Here is a 27,002-nt window from a genome sequence, read left to right as displayed (position 1 = left end):
ACTGCTCCATAGGGTTTTCTTGGCTGTAATCTTAATAGAAGTAGATTGCCAGGCCTTTCTTCTGCAGCACCACTGGGTGAGTTTGAACTGCCAACCTTTCGATTAGTAGTCGCTGAGGCAGGGCTATTTTATCCTCATTTACAGATGGGAAACTGTGGCCCAGAGAAAAACAGACACCCCAAGGATGTAGCCAGAACCAAAACTTGAACCCAGAGTGTTACCCACCCACTCAGCCTGAGGGTGGGGTTTGGGGATGTCCTCCATCTGGGCTCTAGAGAAACAGGGTGGGTCCAGGTGCTGGTTGTGGGGGCTCAAGCTAGGCAACTGTTCCTTATAGGGTTCCTCAGCCCTGAAAGCAAACCCCAGTCCTGTGGAAGAATGCGCTCCCCCTAGCTAGAGGTACACAAGCACTACTGGGAGACAAGCCTGGGTGTGAATCCTAAAGCCGCTGCTCCCGGTTGTGTAGCCTTGGGCCAGTGACATGCCCGCTCTGAGCCTCAAATTCCCCACCTGTCAGTGGGGCATATTAACAGCCTGTGTCAGAGCACATGCTAGCTGCAGCAAGCGGGGCATCTAGGAGCCTCCCTGCCCCCACCCCCCAACAACCGCCCACTTGGCCCGCCAGGGCCTGTCCGCGCTAGTCCAGGGAAGAAAGGGTGCGGTCTCTTTCAGCTTTGGGGGTGGAGCTGCGATGACCCCAGGGCGCCAATAAATCTGCAGCCTGCTGCAGCCGATTCCTCCTTTAAGCCCCACCGCCACCTAGAACTGTAGCTCCGGACAGCGGGCGGCCGGACAGACGGCTACACGACGCAGTCGGACTCCGGGGGAACGGACAGACGGCAGAGGCAGAGGCAGACTCGTAGACCGAGAAGAGGGACAGGGAAGCACGCAGCGGCAGCGAGGACCCACAGACCGTTGCCCAGGGAATCCCTTGCCCCGGCCCCTCCCCGTCCCCCGCATCAGACAGACGGCGACAGGCGGGGGATTCGCTGTGGCCGGTTCCTCCTGTTCGGTGGTTGCTAGCTTCCCTCGCGTGGGGTGGAGGGCGGCACACGGGACGCGCGCGCAGGGACGCAGAGAGTCTTGGCGCCCCCGCCAGCACTGATGGCAGGCTTCACCGCTGGGGCGCAGACCACCTTCGGGGCCTGGGACTACGGGGTCTTTGCGCTCATGCTGCTGGTGTCCACAGGCATCGGGCTGGGGGTCGGGCTGGCACGCGGCGGGCAGCGCAGCGCGGAGGACTTCTTCACCGGCGGCCGGCGCCTGGGGGCCCTGCCGGTGGGTCTGTCCCTGGCCGCCAGTTTCATGTCAGCGGTGCAGGTGCTGGGCGTGCCTGCCGAAGCCTACCGCTACGGCCTCAAGTTCCTGTGGATGTGCCTGGGCCAGGTGCTCAACTCGCTGCTCACCGCCACGCTCTTCCTGCCGGTCTTCTACCGCCTGGGCCTCACCAGCACCTACCAGGTAGGGCAGGGGTGGGGGCAGACGCTGCCTGGCGGGAAACGCGGAGTCGGGAGGCCCCAGGGCTTCGAAGCGCTGCTCTGAAGTCGGCGGCTCCTAGGAACTTTAATGAGGGGGTTCGAGGCTGACAGGTGGGAGCGTTCTGGGAAGCAGCCCGAGGCAGTGGGGCGAGGGGCAGAAATGAGGAAGAGCTGCGGGTGGCCTAGTTCCCAGGCAGGGCGGAGCCAGGCGCGGCCAGGAGTGGGGCACGCTTGGCGGCGGGTACACAGCTGCACCCCCTGCTCTCGAGTGTGCGTCCGCAGGAGTGCGCGCCGGCAGGGCAACCACTGTTGGGGATTCGACACTCGACTTCACCGTCTTAAACCCCGTTGCCGTCCAGTCGATTCCGACTGGGAGTCACCATCTTGGGTTTCTCCAATAGTCCAACCCCCCCCCCCAAAAAAAGCAAACCAATTGCTGTCAAGTCGAATTCCTACTACGCATAGCAACCCTATAGGACAGAGTAGAACTGCCCCATAGAGTTTCCTAGGCTGTAAATCATGGCGGAAGCAGATTGCCACGTCTTTCTCCCAAGGAGCGGCTGGTGGACCTTCCAGTTAGCAGCCCAGCGCTTAACCACTGCCCCGAGGGCTCCTGCTTCAATGGCCGAACAGGGCTAATTACAGGTCTCCTCCACAGCATGGGGTAAAACGATTAAAATCGTGAGGTGTATACAGTAGGCGCCCAATAACCGTTGGCCACGGACACTGTCTGTATGGGGCGCCTGCAGACCCGTCAGTGTACACAGAGTGGAGGCGCCGGAGAAGTCCGGGCGGGTCAGACGCGAGTGGGGACCGTGTGCGCACGGGTGACCGGTCCTCCTGCGCCCACGCTGTGTACACAGATGCGGGGATGGCGCGTATGCACAAGTGTGTGCAGACAGGTCGGTGTGTGCGCGTGATGGGGGCCACCGCCTGCAGCTGAGGCGAGCGCAGTTGGCTTCCAGTGGGCAGAGACCAAGGTGGCGAACGAGGGTTCTGGGAGGCCTCAGGTCCCCGGACAGGGCCGGTCTATGTGATCACGAGCGCTCGGCTCCTTCTTGCAGTACCTGGAGCTGCGCTTCTGCCGTGCAGTACGGCTCTGCGGGACAGTCCAGTACCTAGCGGCCACCGTGAGCGGCCCTGGCCCTGTCCTCTCCCCGCCCCACCTTCCTTGGCCCAGACCACAGCCAGACCTGAACCTGCCCGCATCCTACACAGCCCCAGCCCTGCCCCGTAGGCCCCGCCTACAGCCCGGCCTGGCCCCAGCCTGCAATGCCTGGTCCCCACCCCGCAAGCCTTCCCCATTCGCCCGGGCCCCCCTCCTCGCCCCTCCACGCGGGACGCCCCCCTCAACCCCCTTACCAGCCCCGCCCGCTAACTGCAGCTGCTGTACACTGGCATCGTGATCTACGCCCCGGCGCTCATCCTTAACCAAGGTTTGGTTCTGGGGACAAGGAGAGGGGGTCAGGAGGGCCGACACAAAGGAGTTAAAGGCTTTGCGGCTGGACTTAAGGAGGGAGGAGGTGAAGGGGCTGCAGGGGCGCCCAGCGCGACTCTGGGAAAGGGTAAAGAGGGAAGAATTCTCCTGGAGAAAGGAGCGCCCAAGGGGAGTCACAATGCAGCCTAATGTAGGGGTCTCCCGGCACAGTGACGGGGCTGGATATTTGGGCGTCACTCCTGTCCACCGGCGTCATCTGCACCTTCTACACGACTGTGGTGAGTGGCCCCGTGAACCCACCCCACCCCTACTAAGGTCTGCAGGGTCTCTGAGTGGGAGGAGACCCCGAGTGGGCTGCCTAACCCCTATCTCCTTGCTACCCAGAGAAGCCCATGTCCCAGCTGGACCTCAGTTTCCTCATCTGTATAATGAGATCTGAAAGGCTTCTCTATGGCCCTGTGTTATTGCTGAGTCCAGGGATAACTGGCTTCAGGCATGGCTGGATCCAGGGGCTCCTCTGGATCCTTCTCCTGTCTCTGGGGCTCCATCAGCTTTAGGCTTCCTTCCATCCCTTCTGGTGAGAAAGTGAGCTTCTGTTTCAGGATGGGGCTGCCTAAAGTCCCAGGGAGGGCTCTGTTTGGCTGGTTCCCTTGTGTCCAGGTTGAGCTATTCAAGGCAGTTTAAGGGGCTAGGATGCTCTGATTGGCCATTCCTGGAGCTGGGGCTGGGCCAGCCTCACCTAAATGGACTGTGAGGGGAGGAGAGGCTTCTCCATAGGAAAATCTAGGGGCTGCCTTGGGAAGGGAGTCCCTGGGTGGCGAAAATGATTAATAGCTCCCCTGCTAACCGAAAGGTCGGCAGCTTGAATCTACCCAGAGGTGCCTCAGAAGAAAGGCCTGGCGATCTACTTCTGAAAGATCACAGCCTTGAAAACCCTGTGGAGCACAGTTCTAGTTTGACACACATGGGGTTTTCGTAAGTTGAAATTGACTTGAGGGCAACTGTTTTTTTTTTTTTTTTTTTTCCCTTCAGAAGACAAAAGCATGGAGTCTGGATGAGAAAAAAAACAACAGCTAATAATAGTAGCAATAGTAGTAGTAGCAATAATAATAATAGTAATAATAATAATGGCAACAATCACTCAAAAAGCACTTGAATGTGCCAGGTTCTGTTTCAAGTATTTTTCACTTACTTATTTAATCTTCACACCACTCACTACGAGGGTGGTACTATTATTAGCTCCATTTTACAGATGCGGAAACTGAGGCAGAGCGGAGCATTGGTCCCAGCCACCGCTGGAGGCCAGGCCCAGTTGGCCCCAGCCAAATGCCCCATCTGACCTTCTCCCCTTGTCTCTGCCCCATTTCGCAGGGCGGCATGAAGGCTGTGGTCTGGACTGATGTGTTCCAAGTTCTGGTGATGCTTATGGGCTTCGGGGTGGTCCTGGCCCGCGGCACTATGCTCATGGGCGGGCTTCAGCGAGTGTTTGAGCTTGCCCAGAACCACTCCCGGGTCAACCTGATGGAGTGAGTGACAATGTGGAGGGGGACGCCACAAAGGGATGGAGCTGGCATCCCTTTGTGCCCTGGGGGAAGCCAGCAGATGCTCTCTCCTCTGGGAAGCCCTCTCTGACCCTCAGACAGAACAATGGCTTCTCCTCTCTAAGCTCCCCCAGCCTCCATCTGCCCTAGCCTTGACCCCCACCAGGCTGGGGGGCGGTCTGTGTCCACCTCTGCTCCCCTTCGTTCTTTGCCCAGGCTGGAAGTTGAAGCCTCTTTGAGGTCCCAGCTGGGTACAGAAAGAATGGTTTTGAATGCATACAAGAATGACTCCATGAACAAATAAATGAATTTTCAATCTGGTGAACATCTACTCACCCTTCAAAACCCACCCCAAATGACCCCTGAACACCCATAAAGCCTGGAATGGCCACTGGGACCTTCAGGAGGGTGAGGTCAGTGTGGCCCCACATGACATGCCTTCCCTGCTCCAGCTTTAACCCTGACCCACGGAGCCGCTACACATTCTGGACTTTTGTGGTGGGTGGCACGTTGGTATGGCTCTCCATGTACGGCGTGAACCAGGCGCAGGTGCAGCGCTATGTGGCCTGCCGCACAGAGAGGCAGGCTAAGCTGTGAGTGTTCAGGAGGGGCAGGGTGGGGTCTTCTGGGAGATGGCAACCCTTACGCCCTCCAGCTGAGATTGCCCCTCCCCCAGGGCCATCCTCATCAACCAGCTGGGCCTGTTCCTGATTGTGGGGAGCGCTGTTGGCTGTGGCATCATCATGTTCACACTTTACAGCGACTGTGACCCTCTCCTCGCTGGTCGCATCTCTGCCGCTGACCAGGTGAGCCCTGCCTGGTTGTGTACCCTTTCTCTGAGCCTTGGGGGTGGGGTGGAAAGGCATTCTTAGTAGAAGGAACAGCCTGTGCAGAGGTCCAGAGGCAGGAAAGAGCTTGGCTTGGAGGAAGATCTGGGAGGAGTAGGGACGATGAGGCTGAGAGGCATTGAAGAGCCCCGGTTGGTTATAAGCAGGGGTGGCGCATGTTCAGATCTGGAGTCAGAGAGGCCCCCTGGGGGAGGGCAAGGAGGAGATGGGCTGTAGTCTGGGCACAAAGTGTTGGTATTAATAATAATGACTATCTCCCATGTCCCGAGTGCCTACTCTGTTCCTCATGCTGTTCTCTGCACAAGCAGTTAGCTTCCCATCAAATACTCCAAGAGCTGATGAGTCAAGCTGTCATGACCCACTTTGCAGAGGAGGAAACTGAGGCTGGGGGGGAGAGGAAGTGACCCCCCTGAGGTCAGGTTATACAGAACCCCACCCTTGAGGAGTGGCTGTTCTAGAGCCTGGCCCCTGACTCCCCCCAGTACATGCCCCTGCTGGTGTTGGACATCTTTGACGACCTGCCTGGCATCCCGGGCCTCTTCCTGGCCTGCGCCTACAGTGGCACACTCAGGTGAGCTGCCCCATCTGCTTGCCTGGCCATGTCCACGTCCCTTGGGGTCTCCTTGCCCCCACTGTAGCCCATCAGGGGATGGAATGTTCTGGGCATGCCCACCGGTAACATTTCCTGATCTTTTCTCAGCGGTCAGCTCAGGTGGGCTCTGGCTGGGTAAACTTGAGCACGTGGACCCTGGCCCTGGGAGCTTTGCCTCCTTATCACCTGGCAGGGCCACAAATGACTCCCCTCCCTCCCTTCTTTTCTTTCTCCCTCCCTCCTTCCCCCCTTTCTTCTTTCCTTTCTTTCTTCCTTCCTCCCTCCCTCTCCCTCCTTCCCTTCCTTCTTTTCCTTCCTTCCTTCTTTCCTTCCCTTCCCTCCCTCTCTCCCTCTCTTCCCTCCTTCCAACCAATGTTTATTTAGCACCTACTACCTGGCAGGTATTGCTCTTCTAAATCCTGGTGTAAAGGCGTGACCAAACAGCTCCCACCCTGCCCTCAGCCCCCACCCTGCAGAGGTTTCAAATCCTCCACGACGCTGGCGCTCCCTCCTTGGAGAGGCCCCAACTGTGACCTGGGTCCCGTGTAGCACCTCTCTGCCCTTCCCTGCGCCTCCTTATTGCCCTGAAATGAGAAATCGCTCTCGCTCGTCCTCCTTGCGCGAGAATCCTTGGCCCCTGCTCCCAGCCGCAGCGGCGGCGGCAGCGGCGGCAATAGGGGCATCTAAGGTCTTGGGGCGGGGGTTTGGACATCTGTCCTGGGGACTCACTCACCCTCGCCTCTGCCCTCGGGTTGGAGGGGGTCTGGTAGGCCAGATGGTGCATGTGGGTGGGGGCGCCAGGAGCAGGTGGACCCAGGAGTGGGTGTGGCCAGTCCCCAGATGTGACCTGACCCCCACCTGCCCGTCCCAGTACGGCGTCCACCAGCATCAACGCCATGGCCGCCGTCACGGTCGAGGACCTCATTAAGCCGCGGCTGCCGAACCTGGCGCCCCAGAGGCTCGTGATCATCTCCAAGGGGCTCTGTGAGTTAGGGGGACCCGGGTGGGGGCCGGGGGCAGCATCTCCCCCTTGACCGCCCCATCCGTCTCCCACAGCTCTCATCTATGGCTTGTCCTGTCTGACCGTGGCAGCTCTGTCCTCGCTGCTGGGAGGTGGCGTCCTCCAGGTGAGCCCCGCCCCTCCCCGCCCGGCTCTCCCTGCGGCGTGGGGGCTTTGTCCCCATGAAACTGAGGCTCAGAGGGTGTCACACGCGTTGGTATTGACACTCACTGGGCTGGGGGGGAGGTGGGGGCGGAGGGCAGGGGGCGGGCAGGAAGGGCTCTGCAGTGGCTCGGGGGTGGGACTGCCTTGGCCTCATCAGCACTTGGAGGATTTGATGGGAAATTAACTGCTTGTGCAGGAAACAACGTGAGGATTAGAGTAGGCACTTGGGACATGGGAACTGGTCATTATTATTATTAATATCAAGACCGTCATTTGTGCTCAGATCACGACGCAAAATCAGCATCTTTGCCTCCAAACCAGGGGAGAGAGGCAGGAACAGGGTGACCCCCTTCTCGTAGAGAAACTGAGGCACGGAGGCGCCTCTTGGGGCACCCAAGCCCCACAGTGAATTCCTCAGTCACGTTTTCCCCCCATACCCAGGGTTCGTTCACTGTCATGGGCGTCATCAGCGGCCCCCTGCTGGGGCTCTTCATCCTGGGAATGTTTCTCCCGGCCTGCAACACGGCCGTGAGTAGGGGGGCGCTCAGAGAGGGACTGGGGGGCGTGGCTGGACAAACCCCGCCCTGAAGCCAGCCCCGCCTCTAGGGAGCCTTCTCCGGGCTTGGCGCGGGCGCGGCGCTCTCACTGTGGGTAGCCGTGGGTGCCACTCTGTACCCGCCCAGCGAGCAGAGCATGGGGGTCCTGCCCACCTCGGCCGCAGGGTGCGCGGCGTCGCCAGCCAACGCCTCTGGCCTCCTGGGTCGGTTGCTCGCCTCTAACGCCTCCAGCGGGGCGCCCAGGTGAGCCGGCTGGTGGGGCTGGGGCGTGGCCTGAGAGGGTGTGGTCAGGGCGGGCCGTTAACTGAGCCTTGAATGAGGAGTGTAACTTGGGACGAGGTGAGGGAAGGGCACTTCTGGCAGAGGGAACAGCAAGTTCAAAGCTGAAGGCAGGATTAAGTTTGGATACCAGCTACAGTGATGTTGGGGTAGATTTAATGGGATGAGGGGAGAATAGGAGCGGAGATCCAGCTGGAGGAACGTGGTTTTATTTTATTTTTTAAAATTGAGATATAATTCACATACCATAAAATTAACCATTTGAAAGTGTACAACTCAGTGGTTTTTTCACAAGTTTGTGCCATAATCACTATCTAACTCAAGAACATTTTCATCACCCCAAAGGAAACCCCACACCCATTAGCAGTCACTCTCAATGCCACTCCCTTCGGCTCCTGCAACTACTAGTCTGCTTCTGTCTCTGTGGATTTGCCTGTTCTGGACATTTCATATAAATGGAATCAGACACTATGTGGCCTTTTGTGTCTGGCTTCTCTCACTCAGCATGATGTTTTCCACGTTCATCCATACCGTAGCATGTATCAGAACATCATTCCTTTTTATGGCTGAATAATATTCCACTGCATGGATGGACCACATTGTGTTTATCCGTTCATCTGCTGATGGACATTTGGGTTGTTTCTACCTTTTGGGCTATGGTAAATAATGCTGTTATGAACATTTATGTATTAGCTTTTATGTGAACATATGTTTTCATTTCTCTTGGGTATATATCTAGGAATGGAATTGCTGGGTCATATGGTAATTTTGTTTAACTTTTTAAGAAACCACCAAACTGTTTTCCACAGCAGCTGCACCATTTTACATTCCCACCAACCATGCACAAGGGTTTCAACTTCCCCATATCCTTGCCAACACTTGTTATTGTCATTTTGATTCTAGCCATCCAGGTGGGTATGAAGTGGTATCTTAATGTGGTTTTGGTTTGCATCTCCCTGATGTCTACTGATGTCGATCATCTTTTCAGGAGCTTGTTGACCATTTGCTTATCTTCTTTGGAGACTTGTCTATTTCAAATTCTCTGCACATTTTTAAATTGGGCTATTAGTCTTCTTGTTGTTGAATTGTAAGAGTTCTTTATATATTCTGGGTAGATTCCTATCAGATATATGATTGACAAATATATTCTCCTATCCTGTGGGTTGTCTTTTCACTCTGTTGATGGTATCCTTTTTTTTTTTTTTTGAGTTAAAAAAACTTTTTATTGTGGAAAATTTCAAACATTTATAAAGTAAACAGTAGTATAATGAATATCCTTTTACCTATCACTCGGGTTTGACAATAATCAACATTCTACCACTTTGTTTAAGCTAACCTCCACCCACTCTGCATCTGCCACTTGATTATTTTTTAAGGTTAAAATTTGCATATATTAAAATGTCCAAATATTAACTGTTCAGCTTTGAAAATGGGTACATCTCTGTGACCCATATCACAATGAAGATATAGAACATTTACATCACCCCAGAAAGTGTCTTCCTGTCTTTTCCCAGTCAGTTCTTCTTCCACTCTCCACCCTCTAGGCAACCACAGTTCTGATTTTTTTTTCACTATGGATTAGTTTTGCCAGTTCTAGAATTTCATATACATGGAGCCATCAGATATGCACTCTTTTGTGCTAGGCTTCTTTTACTCAGCATTATGTCTGTGAGCTTCATTAATCTTGTTGCATGTATCCATAATTCATTCCTTTCTATTCCATGGTATGAATATATCGAAATGTATTTATTCAGTCTCCAGTTGATGGACATTTGGTTGTTTCTAGTTTTTAGTTATTTTAAAGAAGGTTGTTATGAACATCCTCGCACAAGTATTTTTGTGGACATGTTTTCATTTCTCTTAAGTAAAGTATTTAGGATGGAATAGCAGAGTTAATGGGTTGGTATATATTTAACTTTCTAGGAAATTGCCAAACTTTCTAGGAAATTGCCAAATCTTCCAAAGCGATTGTACCATTTTACATTTCAATTAGAAGTGTAAGAGAGTTCTGTTTGCTTTAGATCCTAACCAATATTGTCACTGGTCTTTTTAATTTTAGCCATTCTGATGGGTATGTGGTGATTTCTCACAGTGCTTTTAATGTTCATTTCCTTGATGTCTAAGGATGTTTAATGTTTTTCATATGTTTAGGGCCACTATGAGTCAGAATCCACTCGATGGCAATGGGTTTGGTTTTGGTTATTGGGCATCTATATATCTTCCTTTGTAAAATGTCTGTTCAAGTGTTTTGCCCATTTTTAAAAAATAATTTATTTTATTTTATTTTTTGTTGTTGTTGAGAATATATGCACCGGAACATACACCAATTCAACAGTTTCTACATGTACAGTTCAGTGACATTGATTATATACTTTGAGTTGTGCAACCATTCTCACCATCCTTTTCTGAGTTGTTCCTCCCCCATTAACATAAACTGACTGCTCCCTATATTTCCTTTCTAATTAAGGCCAGCATTCTTTACTAGTTAAGCTAAACTATAGTTTGGTTTTAAGAAGACTTCAGGGGATATTTTTGGTTTAAAGTTTAAAGATTATCTCAGGGCAATAGTCTTAGGGGTTCATCCAGCCTCCATGGCTCCAGAAAGCTTGGATTCCATGAGAATTTGAAATCTGGTCTGCATTTTTCCCCTTTTCTTGAGATTCTTCTGTAGTTGATAATGTCCTTTGGTATATAAAAGTTTTTAATTTTGATGAAGTCTGCTTTATTTTTTCTTTGGTCACTGTGCTTCTGGTGTCATATCCAAGAAATGATTGCCTAACTCAAGGTCATGAAGATTCACACCTTTGTTTTCTTCTAAGCGTTTAATTTGGTTTGATTCTGAGGGCAATGGGGAGCCATGGAGGGTGATAAGAAGGGGCAGGAGGTGATCTGAGCTACATTTTAGGAAGGCTCCCTCTGGCTGCATGTGGAGAACACCCAGGGAATGGAGAGGAGGGAGACAGGCTACCGCACCCAACCTAGCAGGCGCTGATGGAGGGCTCACTAGGCTAAGTCTGTGGAGACAGGAGGAAGTGGATGAGTTGGGGATGGCTTTTGGATACGGAAGGGGTGAAGGAGGAGGGCTATTGCCCATGTCTCCCACTCCCAGCTCCAGGATGGACCCCGACCAACCTGCCTTGGCCGACAGCTTCTATGCCATCTCCTACCTATACTACGGCACCCTGGGCACGCTGAGCTCCGTGCTGTGTGGAGCCCTGATCAGCTATCTGACCGGTGAGCACAGTGGGCGACCTCCTCACAGGTCACCCCATTCATCCCTCTGCCTCAAGGTCAGCAGGAAGGGGAGAAAGGACACTCCATTGGCCAAGTGCCCACTCTGTGATGGACACATCTGGGCCCTTAATGCTCCTGACAGCCCTATGGGATGGCAGTCACTTGTCCCATTTTGCAGGGGGAGAAACAGAGGCACCCCACCCCCACCAACACTAACACCAGGTCGTGGCTAGTCAGGGCCATGGTGGTGCTGTCCCTGGTGCTGAAATAGCTTCTGACTCCAACCTCTCGAGTCTCAGGTCTTGTGTGCACTAGGTTACCAAGCCTTTATTCAGCACCTCCTTTGTGCCAGGCACTGTTCTCAGTGCTGGGGACACAGCTGTGAGTGGAACAACTCATTGGACCCTCCAGGACATCCATTGACATCTTTCAATCTCTCACTGTGCAGATGAGGAAACTGAAGCTCAGAGAGGGGCAGAGTCTTGCCAGGGTTGCTATCAGAGCTGATATTTTAACACATCAGACTCCAGAGCCCAGGCTTCCCTGTCCCCCACCAGGGCCCCATTTCTAGCCCCCACTATCCCTTCATTAAATATCTCCCTTCCTCCTTGACCCTCAGGCCCCACCAAGCGCAGTGCTGTGGGCCCCGGGCTGCTATGGTGGGACCTCAAGAAGCAGACAGCGTCAGTGGCCCCCAAAGAGGAAGAGACCCCTCTGGATGACAACTTGGCTAAGGTGAGTCCCAGGGCCGGGTTTCTAGAATGGGGAGAGGGCCAGTGAAGTGGCTTTGGATGCTCTGCGCAGGGCCATAACTCAGGGGAGGGACATGGTGGGAGTCATGGATTTTTCCCATCTCTCTTTGCCTCCAGTTGAAAGACTCAGTTGGGAGCTAATGCGTCTTTCATACTTTTTATTACCCCAAAGGTCCCTGGGTGGTGCAAATGGTTTACACTCGGCTATTAACCTAACAGTTGGTGGTTTGAACCCACCCAGCAGCACCACAGAAGGCCTTGATATCTGCTTCCATAAAGGTTACAGCCCAGAAAACCCTACGGAGCACAGTTCTATTGTGTAATACATGGAGTCACCATGAGTCAGAGTTGCCTCAATGGTAACTGGCTTAACAAAGAGTGAGCAGAGTTTAATACTTTTTATTTTCCTTATATCTGTTTTTACAGTTACTTGCAGTTTATGGCAAGTGAAGCTGGTCCACTCTTAGGGTATTGATATCAAGTCTTCTTTCAAAATAAAATAACCCGTTAATAGTTTCCATCTATTCGGCCCTGACTAACAGCCACCCCATGTGTGTCAGAGTAGAACTGCGCTCCACAGGATTTTCAATGGCTGATTTTTCGGAAGTAGAGTACCAGGCCTTTCTTCTGAGGCACCTTTGGGTAGACTCAAACCTCCAGCCTTTCAGTCAGCAGCTGAATGTGTTACTCATTTGCACCACCCAGGGAGGCTGCCTTAGAGATTAGGCCTTCCCAAAAATAAATTGAGGTTCCTGTGTGGCAAAACTGTTTGTGTTCGATGGCTAAGTGAAAGGTTGTTGGTTCCAACCCACTCACTGGCACTGCAGAAGAAAGTTCTGGTGATCTGCTTCTATAAAGATTACTGCCAAGAAAACCCTGTGGAGCACAGTTCTACTCTGACATTCATAGCGTTGAATGACTTGACGACAACTGGTTAGTCAGGAAAATCAGCAGCAGCCTGTTGGAGGAGACGATGTTGAGCTCTGAAGGAGAAGAAAGAGCCAGCTATCAAGAGATCTAGGGGGGAAGGCATTCCCAAGGGAGGGCACAGCAGGTGCAAAGGCCCTGAGGCCAGAAGAGTCTTGGCAGAGGAGAGTTGAGGACTAGGAAGGGAAAGAATTTCGTTGAAGCTTTTTAAAGCTCCCTCCAGCTGCTGTGGGGAAATATTTCACTGATTTTCTCGAAAGGAGACAGGCAGAGAGGCAGAGAAAGGAGAGGTAGGAGGGAGGCAGTTACTGCAACAACCTATACAAGGTTGATGGCCTGGATTTGTAGGCATCATGGGCACAAGGTGAAGAAGTGGATAGAGGTTTTGGAGACAGGGAGTCCCTGGCTGGTGCAAATGGTTAATGTGGTTAGCTGCTCGCCAAAAGGTTGGAGGTTTGAGTCCTCCCAGTGGTGCCTCGGAAGAAAGTCCTGGCAATCTACATCCAAAGTCAGCCATTGAAAACTCTATGAAGCACAGGTCTACTCTGATACACATGGGGACTCAATGGCTCAGAGTGGACTCCACAGCAACTGATTTTTCTGGGAGGGGTAAAGACTGGAAAGGGGTATTATGGAACCCTGGCTGGCTCCCTTCCCAGGCTCCCATCTGAGATGAGCTGACATGCGGTCTTTCTTCTCCCATCCCCCCAGGGTCCCGAGGAACTACCCCTCGGAGACAAGAGGCCCCCTGATTTCCTGCTCATCCAGGAGGACCGCCTACTCGGCATGGGGCAGAAAGAGGTGGAGGTGGCTGGCTCATTCACCATCCACAGTGGCCAAGATGATGGCCCTGACCTGCGGGAGTCGACTCTCTGAGGGTGGGACCAGCAGGACTGACTGCCAGGGAGGGGATCTCTGTATTGGCCAATGTCAGGCTGGGGCTAATGGGCTAGCCTCCAACTGGCTGAACCCACATTGTCTGCAAATTAGTCTGAGAGACCCTGCCCTGCAAGCAGAGGAGAAACCCCACCTCCAGGTCCTTTTGTCCAGCCCCTGCCTCCAGCCACCTCTAGTCTTAGATGCTGCACCCCTGCTGCTCCTCTCAAAACAGTGCCAGATGTTTCTCTTGTTTAGAACACAGACATGTTAGGGTTTCCTCTGGACAACATGGAAAACCCCCAGGCCCAACATCAGAGTCTCAGAAAGACCCCAACTCTTCCCTGGGATACATCTGGATCTTAGAGAAGATTTGGGAGGTTCTCATATCCAACCCCTTGCACCCCATTTCAGAGGCAGAGAAACTGAGGCCCAGGGAGGGGCAGCAACTTGGCCAGGGTCACGCAACACACCAGGAACTCATGGAGAGTCTCTCCCTCCTTGACCCCCTCCCCATTTTCCTCCCTTGGGTGATCTGAAGCCCCTCCATCTCAAACCTTGGAAGCAGGAGGGAAGGAGGAAGGGGGGATGACTTTTTTGCTTTCCTCCTTGAACCTGATCCAGGCTGGGCACTTCAGCCATCTCCTCCGTCAAAAACCCTGAACCTATTTTAGGCAGGATGAAATTGAGGCTGAGATTGTCTGAGGTCACACAGCGAGAGGGTCTGGGCAGGGGTGGGTCCGGGGCTGCAGGATGATAAAGCCCCACTGTTTTCCCATCAGCGGCATAAAGGGTCAGGGTAGGGGCACGCTCTTGTCCCTGTGACACACTTGAGTCATCAAGAACTTGGGTGCTGGGGCTTGGTGTTCCATGCTCTCTGAAAAATTACCCTGCTGCCGCCTCAGAGCTCCTCAGTAAGATCTGAGTGCAAATCTCTGTCCCTCTGTTGTGAATTAAATTGTGTCCCTTTAAAAGATTTGACTAACCCGCAGTACCTGTGATCTTGCTTGGAAGTAAGGTCTTCGTGGATATTATCAGTTAGTTAACATGAGGTCATACTGGAGTAGAGTGGGTCCTAATCCTATACGACTGATGTCCTTATAAGAGGAGAAGAGACACAGAGAGACACAATTCTGGATTGAATCGTGTCCCCCAAAATTATGTGATGAAATCCTAACCCCTATACCTGTGGATGTGATCCCACTTGGGAACAGGGTTTTCTTTGTTGTGTTAATGAGGTCATATCAGTATAGGGTGTGTCTTAAACCTAACCACTTTTGAGATATAAAAAGAGCAGATGAGGCACAGAGGCAAGCAAACACAAATGGAGGGAAAGATAGATGCCAGGTGGAGTTTGCCAAGAAATCAAGAAATGCGAAGTCTACAGAAACTGAAAGAGATTATTCCCCCAGAGCCAACAGAGATAGAGCCTTCCCCTAGAGCCGGTGCCCTGAATTCAGACTTCTAGCCTCCTGAACTGCGAGAAAATAAATTTCTGTTCTTTAAAGCCATCCATTTGTGGTATTTCTAGTACAGCAGCTGTAGCTAAGACAGCACGTGATGCTGCAGCTGTAAGCCAAGGAATGCCAGAAGCCGCCAGAAGCTGAGAGAGAGGCTTGGAACAGATTGTCCCACAGAGTCTCAGAAGGAATCAACATGGCCAACACCCTGATCTAGACTTCTGGCCTCTGGAATTGAGACAATAAATTCCCGTTCTTGTAGGCCATCCACTTTGTGGTACTTTGTAACAGCAGCCACAGGAGACTAATACAGCCCCTACTCCCGACCCTCAGCCTGCAAGTAAATAAACTCAGTATTCACAGAGAGTAAGTCAGGTGATTACTTCAGTGCAAGGGTGTATCTCACTGCCCTCTTGGACACATAGCTCCTGAATCCATCCCCTCCTCACTGCCCACCCCCACAGTTTCTCCTATTATTAACATCTTGAATTTCTGTGGTACATTTGCTACAATTGATGAACCAATATGAATACATTATTATTCACTCAAGTCCATAGTTTCATGAAGGTTCACACTTTGTGTTAGACAGACCTGGGGGTTTTGACAAATGCATCATGTCCCGTGTCCACCACTACAATAACACATGGAATAGTTTCAAAGCCCTAAAAATGCCCGGTGCTCCACTTGGTCATCCCTTCCCCCCAGCAACCCCTGGCAACCACTGATTTTTTTCAGTGTCTCTATAGTTTTGCCTTTTCCAGAATGCCCTAGAATTGGAATCAAGTGGTATGTAGCCTTTTCAGATGGGCTTGTTTCACCTAGCAGTATGCATTTAAGGTTCCTGCATGTCTTTTTGTGGCTTGATAGCTCATTCTTTTTTATTGCTGACTACTACTCCATTGTATGGATATACCACAGTTTATTGATTCGCCTATTGAAGGACATCTTGCTTGCTTCCAACATTGGGCAATTATGAATAAAGCTACTATAAACATTCATGTGCAGGTTTGTATGTGGACACACATTTTCATCTCACTTGGGTAAATACCTAGGAGGGTGATTGCTGGATCATATGGTAAACCTACGTGTGGCTTTGTAAGAAACTGCCGGCCTGTCTTCCAAAGTGGCTGTACCATCTTGCATTCCTACCAGCCATGAATGAGAGTTCCTGTTGCTCCACAGCCTCATCAGCACTTGATGTTGTCAGTGTTTGGGATTTTAGCCATTCTAGTAGATGTGTAAGGAGTCCTGGTGGGGCAGTGTTTAAAGTGCTTGACTGCTAACAAAAAGTTCAGTGGTTTGAATCCACCAGCCCCTCTGTGGGAGAAAGATGGGGCAAACTGCTTTCATAAAGATTATAGCCTTGGAAACCCTGTAGGGCAGTTCTACTCTGTCCTGTAGGGTCGCTATGAGTCAGAATCAACTCCACAGCAACAGGTTTCAGTTTGTGTAAAAATGGTGTGGTGGGATCAGACCTCTTCATCTGACGTTAGGAGAAAGAGAGTGAATCAAAATCAGCATCACCCCAAAGCTGATCCCTGTGAGGTATAAGTCAGACGTCTCTCCTCTCTCCAGGCTCTTTTACGAATTCTGACACCAACCATCCCTCTCATGGCACTCTCTACTTCTCTACTGGGTTCGACAATTCATTGCAAAGGCCACACAGAACTAACTCACAGACAATACCCACAATTATGAGGTTTATTAGGGAAGTAACAGGCTACAACTCAGGATCAGAATCAGAAAGCATGTAAGCAAAGTCTCCCTTCTTCAGCACAGGATAGACCTCTCAGCTCTTCTCGGTCCCCTGAGGACAGGCCTCCTCTCTCAGCCCTTGACCCCGCTCGGCCTGGCCTCTGTCCTGCTCCGTCAAGTGTTACAAAGCTCTCTAGATCTGCCAATAAATGCCCGGAGACACCCTTCCGCCAGTAAATGAGCTTTCTCACGCAGTGAGTGGACACACCCATTGTAGCTGCCTAGCTCCGTGGGCTGGGAAACCCACCCCGCCATCTCACACTGGACTCTGCTGTGCTTGCCACCTTTCCTCATCGTCTCACACTGTCTCTGGTGCTACAGCTGTCTGTCTCCTGGATCCAGGAGATTCTCAGTTCAGAGATCCTGATTCCGAAGGACGCACTCCACTCCTGGCTTTTCTTTCTTTATGACAGTGAGGTCCCCTTCTCACTTCTGAGACTGGCTCCCTTTAAGCCTAGCGGGATGGCAAAATTGACCAATCCCTTTGTTAGGGTTCTATACACCTTATTTTCATGGTGCCATTCCCCCGCAAGGGTTCTATGCACCTTATTTGCATTGTTAGCAAGCTGTCCAATCCCCTTGGTAGGCCACAAGTACCTTACTGGCATAGTCCCACTCAATCATTGTGTGGGAGTCACAAGACTATGCTTGGCTAGAAGGTCATACTAGGTAATTCGCTACAGCACAGTTTGGTTTAGTAAGTGCGTAATGTTAACTCATCATTATTTTAACTCACAATTCCCTAATGATATATAATGTTGAGAATCTTTTCATATGTTCGTTTGCCATCTGTATGTCAGTCTTTGAGGAAGTACAGCCAGAATACTTAGAAGTGAGGGTGGTTAGACTTTATCTTGCTTACTTTGGACACATCATCAGGAGGGACCAATCAATGGAGAAGGACATCATGGTTAGTAGAGTAGAGGATCAATAAAAAAGACAGAGATTATGGTGCAATGGATCACTTTTGTGTGGCCTTTCTAGCAATAGTCTTGCAACTCCCACCCAAGTGGTTGGGCGGAACTGTGGGATAGGGTAATTGTGGCCCACCAATGGATTAGTCAACTTTGCCATTCCACTGGGCTTGAGGTGAGCCATCCCAGAGGCAGGGGAGAGAGGGTCCCACCACCACCAAGGAAGAACAGCCAGGAGCCAGCACGCCCTTTGGACCTGGGATCCCTGTGCTGAGAAGCTCCTGGCACCAGGAGACAGAGAAAGGTAGAGCTGTAACACTGAAGACAGTGAGAAGCGGTGGCAGAGACCTAGCAGCAGAGACCCAGCAGCAGGAGATGGTGTGGTGGGCTTCCCGGCCCATGGAGAGAGAAAGCTGAGTGCCTTTTGGCTGAGGTTGAGGGCCAGAGAGAGGCATGCCTGCGAGCATGGCTGGGAAGAGGCTGTCCTGATGGAAGAACTGTATCCTGAGTGTTCTTGAGCCTGAATTGTAAATGTTACTTCCCTAATAAACCCTATAACCATCAGTATTTTCTGAGAGTTCTGTATGGCCATTGTAATGAACTATCGAATCCGGCAGAGAAGTAGAGAGTGCCGTGGGAGGGGACATTTGGTGTCAGAATTGGTAAAGATGGCAGAGAGAGGAGGTATGTCGGACCTCTGCCTCATAGGAATCAGCCTTGGGCTGTTGATCTTGATTCTCCTTCCCCCTTGTGAAGTTAGAGGTTAGACACCTCCCCCATGCCGTTTTTACAGAGACCCTCAAAGAGATAGGTTGACAGAATGGCTGCAAAAAATGGGCTCAAACATAGCAATGATAGTGAGGATGGTACAAGTCTGGGCAATATTTCTCTCTGTTGTGCATAAGGTTGCTGTGAGTCGGAGCCAATTCAACAGCACCTAACTACAACAACAATATCTGCTGTAAATCTTCTTTGGTGAGTTGTCTGTTCAGAACTTTTGCCCATTTTTTAATTAGATCGTTTGTTCTCTTATCATTGACTTGTAAGTGTTCTTTGTTGCAAGAATGGCGTGGCAGTGGGGGCATCTGACCTCCTCTGACATCACAAGGGAGAAGGAGAATCAAGATCAACAGCCCAAGGCTGATTCCTATGGGGCAGAGGTCAGACATACCTCCTCTCAACAACCTTTTTTGCCTATTCTGACATCATCTCTCCCTCCCACAGTGCACTCTACTTCTCTGCTGACTTCTATAATTTGTTGCAATGGCTACACAGGACTCACAGACAATACTCACATTAATGGGGTTCATTAGGGCAGTAACAGGTTACAATTCAGGTTCAGGAATGCTCAAGTCACAGTTCTTAGATCAGGACAGCCTCTTCTCAACTGTACTTGCAGGCAGGTCTCTCCCCTGGCCCTTGGCCCCTCTGCCCTGCTTGGGCAAGTATTACAAAGCTCTTTTAGCTCTGCTGATAAGTGCCCAGAGGCACCCACTCCACCAGTAAGCCTTGGTCTGAAAGGCGCTAAGCTCTAGACCCATAGGACAGCAATCCTAGCTCCACCAAGTGCCCAGAGGCACCCTACTCCACTAGCAAGCCTCCAGCCTGAAGGCACTCAGCTTTCTCCCTCCGTGGGCTGGAAAGACCACCACTCCGTCTCCTGCAGGTCCCCCGTGGTGTCTTGGTTCTGCTGCCACCATTTCTCTACTGCTGGACTCTACTGTGCTTGTCTCCACGTCTCACCATCTCACACTGTCTCTAGTGTTACAGCTCTCTGTCTCCTGGATCTAGGAGGTTCTCAGCTCGGAGACCCCGGGCCAAAAGACACGCTCCACTCCTGGCTCTTCTTTCTTGATGCTAGCGAGGTCCCCTTCTCACTTCTATGAGAAGATTCCTATAAGGCAGAGGTCAGGCATACTTCCTCTCGCCAGCCTTTTTTTTTTTTTTTTTTTTACCAATTCTGACATCATCTGTCCCTCCCGTGGTACACTGTACTTCTCTGCTGAGTTCTGTAATTCGTTGCAATGGCCACACAGAATTCATAGACAATACTCATGTTAATGGGGTTTATTAGGAAAGTTGTTGTTAGGTGCCATTGAGTCAATTCCAACTCATAGTGACCTTATGTACAACAGAACGAAACACTGCCTGGTTCTGTACCATCCTCACAATCGTTGCTGTGTTTGAGTCCATTGTTGTAGCAATTGTGTCAATCCATCCCATCAAGGGTCTTCCTCTTTTTTTGCTGACCCTCTACCCTACCAAGCATGATGTCCTTCTCCAGGGACCAGTCCCTCCTGATTACATGTCCAAAGTACATGAGATGAAGTCTTGCCACCCTTGCTTCCAAGGAGCACTCTGGCTGTACTTCTTCCAAGACAGGCTTGTTCATTCTTCTGGCAATCCATGGTATATTCAGTATTCTTCACCAACACCGTAATTCAAAGGCATCAGTTCTTCTTTGGTCTGCCTTATTCATTGTCCAGCTTTTGCATGCATATGAGGCAACTGAAAATATCATGGCTTTGGTCAAGCACACCTTAGTCCTCAAAGTGACATCTTTGGTTTTCAACACTTTAAAGTGGTATTCAGCAGATTTGCCCAATGCAATACATCGTTTGACTTCTTGACTGCTGCTTCCATGGGTATTGATTGTGGATCCAAGTAAAATGAAATCCTTGACAACTTCAATCTTTCTCTGTTTATCATGATGTTGCTTATTGGTCCAGTTGTGAGGATTTTTGTTTTCTTTATGTTCAGATGTAATCCATACTGAAGGTTCTGTTCTTTGATCTTCATCAGTAAGTGCTTCAAGTCCTCTTCGCTCTCAGTAAGCAAGATTGTGTCATCTGCATAACGCAGATTGTTAATGAGTCTTCCTCCAATCCTGATGCTGTGTTCTTTTTCATATAGTCCAGCTTCTCAGAGTATTTTCTCAGTATACAAATTGAATAAGTATGGTGAAAGGATACAATGCTGACGCACACCCTTCCTGATTTCAAACCACCATGCAGAATCCCCTTGTTCTGTTCAAATGACCACCTCTTGGTCTCTGTACAGATTCCTCATGAGCACAGTTAAGTGTTCTGGAATTCCCATTCTTTGCAATGTTATCCATAATTTGTTATGATTCATACAGTCAAATGCGTTTGCACAGTCAATCAAACACAGGTAAACATCTTTCTTGTATTCTCTGCTTTCAGCCAGGATCCATCTGACATCAGCAATGATATGCCTCATTCCACATCCTCTTCTGAATCCAGCTTGAATTTCTGGCAGTTCCCTGTCGATGTACTTCTGCAACCGCTTTTGAATTATCTTCTATAAAATTTTACTTGCGAGTGATATTGATATTCTTCGATAATTTCTGCATTCTGTTGGATCACTTTTGTTTGAAATGGGCACAAATATGGATCTCTTCCAGTCCATTGGCCAAGTAGCTCTCTTCCAAATTTCTTGACATAGACAAGTGAGCACCTCCAGTGCTGCATCAGTTTGTTGAAACATCTCAACTGGTATTCTGTCAATTCCTGAAGCCTTGTTTTTCACCAATGCTTTCAGTGTAGCTTGGACTTCTTCCTTCAGTACTATCGGTTCTTGATCATATGCTACCTCCTGAAATGGTTGAATGTCAGGGAGGTAACAGGTTACAATTCAGGTTCAGGAATGCTCAGGATACAGTTCTTCGATCAAGACGGCCTCTTCTCAGCCGTGCCCGCAGGCAGGTCTCTCCCAAGTTCACAAATACATTCTCCTTTGTTTTCTTCTACAAGCTTTATTGTTTACAAGTTAAACTTTTTGTATGGTGAGAGGGTCTCCCATTTGTTGAAAAGATTTTCCTTTTCCTATGAAATTACTTTGGCATCTTTGTCAAAAAATCAAGTGGCCAGTGTAACTTCATTCTTTTTCAAGGCTGTTTGGCTTTATTTCTGGACTCTCTGTTTTAATCTGTGACAGGAATGGGTTTTTTGATCTATTTCTCTATCCGAGAGCTTCTCAGTCTGGGCACGGTTGACATTTGGGGAGGGATCATTCTCTGTGGTGGGGGCGTAATGGGCACTGCAGGGTGTTGAGCAGCATCCCTGGTCTTCACTTACTTGATGCCAGAAGCACCCTCTTCTCAAGTTATGACAACCAAAAATACCTACAGATACTCCAAGTGTCCCCTGGGGGCAAAATTGCTCCTTTGAGAACTATTGGTCTATCCCTCTGCCACTACCACACTGATTAGCTTTATAGTAAGACTTCTGAGCTTTATAGTAAGAATTTTGAGTCCCTGGGTGATAGAAATGGTAATCAAAACATTGACAGTTCAGACCCTCCCAGGGACACCTTGGAAGAAATGCCTGGCAATCTGCTTCCAAAAGATCACAGCCTTGAAAACCCTTTGGAGCAATCAGTTCTACCGTGCACACATGGCGTCGCCATGAGTCAGACCCCACTAAATGGCAACTGGTATAGTAAGACTTGAATTTCAACTTTATTCTTTTTCAAGGTTGTTTGGGCTATTCTTGGTTTTCTGCAGTCCCAGATAAATTTTAGAAGCAGCCAGCTGAGATTTCAGTGAGGATGGTACTGAATGGAGAGGAAGTTTGGTGGAAAACTGGCAGTTTAACCCTTAGAGTCCTCGGATCCATCTCAGACCATTTCGATGCCAAAGTTGTACTTTAGAAGAACGTGGAGATCAGACCAACACTGGGTCACTCTTTCAAATGTGATTTGGAAACAGAATTCACCTCCGAGCAGGTCAGGTCCACAGTCAGCTGCCTGGCACTTTCCCTGCAGTTAATCTTCATTATACTCTGCTCCAGCATCCAGTTTCCACTGACTGGGAGGACCAGCCTGGCAGTGGGGTGGCAGGAAGGTGGTCACGAAGCCCACACTTAATCTTGTCATTCCTCTCCTTCTTTCGCCCCCCCCCTTGGGTAAAAGGACACTTTCTTATTTTTGTTTTGTTCATGGGTTTTAAGGTTCACTTTTTAAAAACAGTGTTATTGAGATGTAATTCACATACCATACAATTTACCCATTTAAAGTGTACAATTCAAGGGGTTTCAGTATATTTATAGAGTTGTACAACCACCACCTCTATTTAGTTACAGAACATTTCCATCACCCAAAAGGAGACCTCATACTCATTAGTAGTCACTCCTCATTCCACCACTTCCCTAAGCCCTAGGCAACCACTAATCTACTTCCTGTCTCTTATGGATTTGCCTCTTCTGGACATTTCATGTAAGCAAAATCACATAGTAGTGGTCTTTGGTGTTTGGCTTCATTCACTCAGCATAATGTTTTCTGGGTTCATTCAAGTTGTAGCATGTATCAGTGCTTCGTTCTTTTTTATGGCTGAGTAATATTCCATTGTATGTGTGGACCATGTTGTGTTTATCCATTCATCTGTGGATGAACACTTGGGTTGTTTCCACCTTTTGTCTATTGTGAATCATGCTAATGTGAACATTCATGTACATGCTTTGGTGTGTTGTGTTCAATTTTTAACCAAACAAATGTCATATTTGAAAGTGCTGTGAGGGGACTCAGTATCGTGTGGGGAGGAATTGGTGGACGTCCCCTGAGTGGGTGATTCATGTGTTTTTATCGTGGAAAATGACAAATGATGAGTGTCCTTGCTCCCAAATGCAGGTCCACGTGGAAGTGTCGCTGCTGGAGGGATGCAGTGTGCATCGGGTGGTTCCCTGTGTCTTTGTGCATGGACATGCGGGTCAGGGTTGGCTGTGGCCAGGGGCCCTTGTGGAACAGAGAATGGAAGTGCGGAGCCCTGGAATCTTTGGTGTGGGTTCAGCCCCAGCTGGTACTCACAGCCCCCAGGACTCAGTAACTCAGGGTGGAAACCCCAAGTTCCTCATCATTATGCAAACCCAAGTGTGGGAAGCAGGGTGGGGCTGGGAGATTACAGGCATTGTGTGCAAATGAAATACAAATCTGGGTCCATATGCAAATTGGGTCTGGATTTGCCCCACTGTTCCCCTTTTGGCATCTGTTTTTGGGGTGATGGCTCAGGTGGTGTCAGCCACACAGGCACAGGCTCTGGTCGCTAGCAGGAAACGGGGGGCAGATGCTCCCCAGGATCAATGGAGACAGGATTCTGAAAAAGTCAAATGTGTGTAGGGAACAGAGCAGGGTGGGAGGAAAAAGAGGACAACCCAGGTGATGCAAATGGTGAACATGCTAGACTGCTAACTGAAAAGTTGGAGGTTAGAGTCCACCCAGATGCACCTCGGAAGAAAGGCCTGGTGATCCACTTCTGAAAAATCATCACTGAAAACCCTAAGAATCATAGTTCTACTCTAACACACATGGGGTCACCAAGAGTCGGAGTCCACTCAATGCTAAATGGTTTAGTTTTATATATAATCAACATGGGCTTGTAGATTCTGTTCAGGTGACCCATTTGTCCTTTCCCGTGCCTGAACCATGCTGTTATCATTCTCCTTTGAAACATGTTTTGATATCCAATAGGGTAATTATTCCTTGCCCCTATTATTATTATTTTCCAACATTTTCCAGATTAGGAAAGGAAAAACTTTTCCTTGCAGTTTGTCAGGATTAAAAAAAAAAATCATGCTTGCCTTGTGAATGGCATTGCATCGGATTTGTAGATTAATTCAGTGAGAAATGATATAGTCATCTGAGTCCACCCATCTAGAAACACCCCCCTTAGATTCCCTCCTGTGTCCTTCAGGGAAATTTTCTTCATGAAGTTCTTCTGTGTTTCTGATTGGATTTATTGCAGAGTGTTTTATACATGTTGTGGCTATTGGGATGTGAGGTGCAACAAATTACTGAATAGGGCCCTTCTAGCCATAGTCTTTGTGACTCACACACAGTGATTGAATGGAGCTATACAAATAAGGTATACGGAACCTGTGATGATTGGGGTTGTGTGTTGGCTTGGCTAGGCCATGATTCCCAGTATTGTGTAGCTGTCCTCCATTTTGTGATCTGATGTGATTATCTTAATTATCTTCCATTTTTTGTGTTATAAATCCTAACCTCTATATGCTAATGAGGCAGGAGCAGCGTGGGGTGTATCCTGAGTCACAGCCTTGTAGGTGGGCGTGACTCAAGTCTCACCTTACTCAAGTCACATGCTTCCCTGGGGTGTGGCCTGCATCCAATGTATATATGTGGGTGCTCTGGCAGGGCTCTCTCTCTGCATCTGGATCCTGCGTTCAGCTCATCACTGTCTGACCTCCAGTTCTTGGGACTTGAGCCAACAGCTTGCCATCTGACCTGCCGATTCTGGGATTCACCAGCTTCCACGGTCCCGTAGGCCAGCAGCCTATCATCTGACCTGATTTACCAGCTTCCACAGCCTTGTGAGCCAGCAGCCTGTCGTCTGGCCTGTCGATTTGGGTTTGTCGGCCTCTACAGCCACGTGAGTCAGTAGAAGCCTATACCCGACCCATGGACTAGGAACTTGCCAGCTTCCACAACTGCGTGATCCATTTCCTTAACGTGTTTGTGAGTTCTGTGAGATGTTGCAGTGAATTATGGAACCCAAACATGGGAGGGAGAGTACTGAGGGGAGGGTGAGTAGTTGACATTAGAGATGATGGAGTGGTACAGCAGTTTGGAAAAGTTGGACATTTGGGACATCTTTAACCTCCACCTCATAGGAATAAGCTTTGTGCTGATCTTTATAAAACTATTCGTTCAGGATGGAACCATTTTTACCCCGAACAGTTATAACTGGGGCAGAGCTAAGGCTGTTTGTATGTTGGTCTCGCTTTCCACTGCTGATCTACTCCCATAAAGATTACAGCCTAGAAAATCCTATGGAGCAGGTCTATTCTGTCACACAAGGGGCCACCATGAGTTGGAAATCCATTTGACGGCACCCAATAACAACGGCATAGATGATTGTATCATCTGGTCTCTTAGTTCTTTTTCTTATCTTATTGCATCATCCAGCATCTCCACGTTCCACACCAGCATTTCACATTAGCCATGAATGTGAGCATCCCTGCCTTGTCCCCAAACACCTTTCCCCTCCTGTCCCACCTTTCCCCTCCTGTCCCACTATCAACAGGGATGAGCAGTTCCTTTCTAGTCACCATCCTTGATCGGATTAAGGAAGTTTATTCTTCCTTATTTACTACGAACTTAAAAAAAAAATCTGAAGTGGTTGCTGAAAGTTATCTGATGTTTTTCCAGCACAGTTGAGATGATCATTTGAGATGATGGCTACGTTTCTCCTTTTATCTCCTCTTTGAGTCAGTGATGTGCAGAGGTTTTCTGAGGCTGAACTTCCTTTGCCTCCCTGGAACAGAGCCCGGCATGCTCCTGGCATGTTGTCCTTTGAAAACTCGGCTGGACTCAATTTGCTAATATTTTATTTAGCACTTTTGCATACACCAAATTCCTGACCCCTTCCTGGTATCTCCATACTCTACAGCTGAGCTGATTTCCACTGTGAGTATATGTGTGGGTGTTTGTCAGGAATATCTGCATAAGTTCAATGGGGTGAACTCAACTCTGCTCCCCAGACCCTCTCCCAGACTCCCAGACCTTCTCCTCCTCCAGGTGACCCTGCTGCTCCCCTCAGCAACGTGGGCAGTGGCTTCCATGCCCCACCTCCTAGTCCTGTTGACTCACTTCCCTAAATGGCTGGAACAGGACGGCGGGGGGCGGGAACCCACCACATAAAGCTCTCTCCAGGCCTGCAGGCTTCCCCCGCTGATCTTGGCATTCGCAGCTAAGGCCAAGACCAGGGCCTCAAATTCTTGTTCGTTCCGGGGTGTCTGGAGGATTACAAAGAAGCCAGGCTGAGCAGGAGGCAAGACCAAGCAGGAGCTGGTAAGTTTCCACTGGTATAGCCCCACCTGCCTCCTCCCCAGCACCACAGCTGAGTCAGCTTTAGGCTCAACTGGATCCAGGTGCACCTGGGGTGGCAGTACAAGGATGGAGGATCCACCCTATGCCCTGTCCTCCCCAAGGTCAAGTCTCAGGCTGGGGCTGAGGTCTAGGATTTTCCGCCACAAAGCTGATGTCTTTTCAGGAGACAGCTCACTTCACCCCTAACCAGCAGCCGTATGAAATTCTGATGAAATGGCTGTGCTACCTGCGTTCAGTCTCTGCCCCTCTCTGGGCTGTCCGTGTTGCTTTCTCTCAAGTCCTGACCAGGCAACGGGACACTCAAGGGGCTGGTCAAGCAAAGCA

At 49.9% G+C, this 27,002-nt stretch overlaps 1 protein-coding gene across 1 annotated transcript; it reads left to right on the top strand.

Annotated features, from left to right (window-relative positions):
- Window positions 1-1,104: 1,104 nt before the first annotated feature.
- On the top strand, window positions 1,105-13,687 carry SLC5A5 (solute carrier family 5 member 5). The gene is made up of 15 exons (XM_004384504.1): window positions 1,105-1,461; window positions 2,543-2,608; window positions 2,863-2,914; window positions 3,127-3,194; window positions 4,288-4,442; window positions 4,910-5,050; window positions 5,134-5,263; window positions 5,788-5,876; window positions 6,769-6,881; window positions 6,954-7,024; window positions 7,504-7,590; window positions 7,669-7,862; window positions 11,008-11,132; window positions 11,752-11,867; window positions 13,523-13,687. The coding sequence occupies exons 1-15, from the start codon at window positions 1,105-1,107 to the stop codon at window positions 13,685-13,687; spliced, it is 1,929 nt and encodes a 642-aa protein (XP_004384561.1).
- Window positions 13,688-27,002: the final 13,315 nt, after the last annotated feature.

This window comes from Trichechus manatus, unplaced genomic scaffold (assembly GCF_000243295.1).
Source record: "Trichechus manatus latirostris isolate Lorelei unplaced genomic scaffold, TriManLat1.0 scaffold00122, whole genome shotgun sequence".
Taxonomy (NCBI): Eukaryota; Metazoa; Chordata; class Mammalia; order Sirenia; family Trichechidae; genus Trichechus; species Trichechus manatus.
The sequence above is the reverse complement of the archived record's forward strand: the minus strand, read 5'-3'. Positions and strand labels throughout refer to the sequence as shown.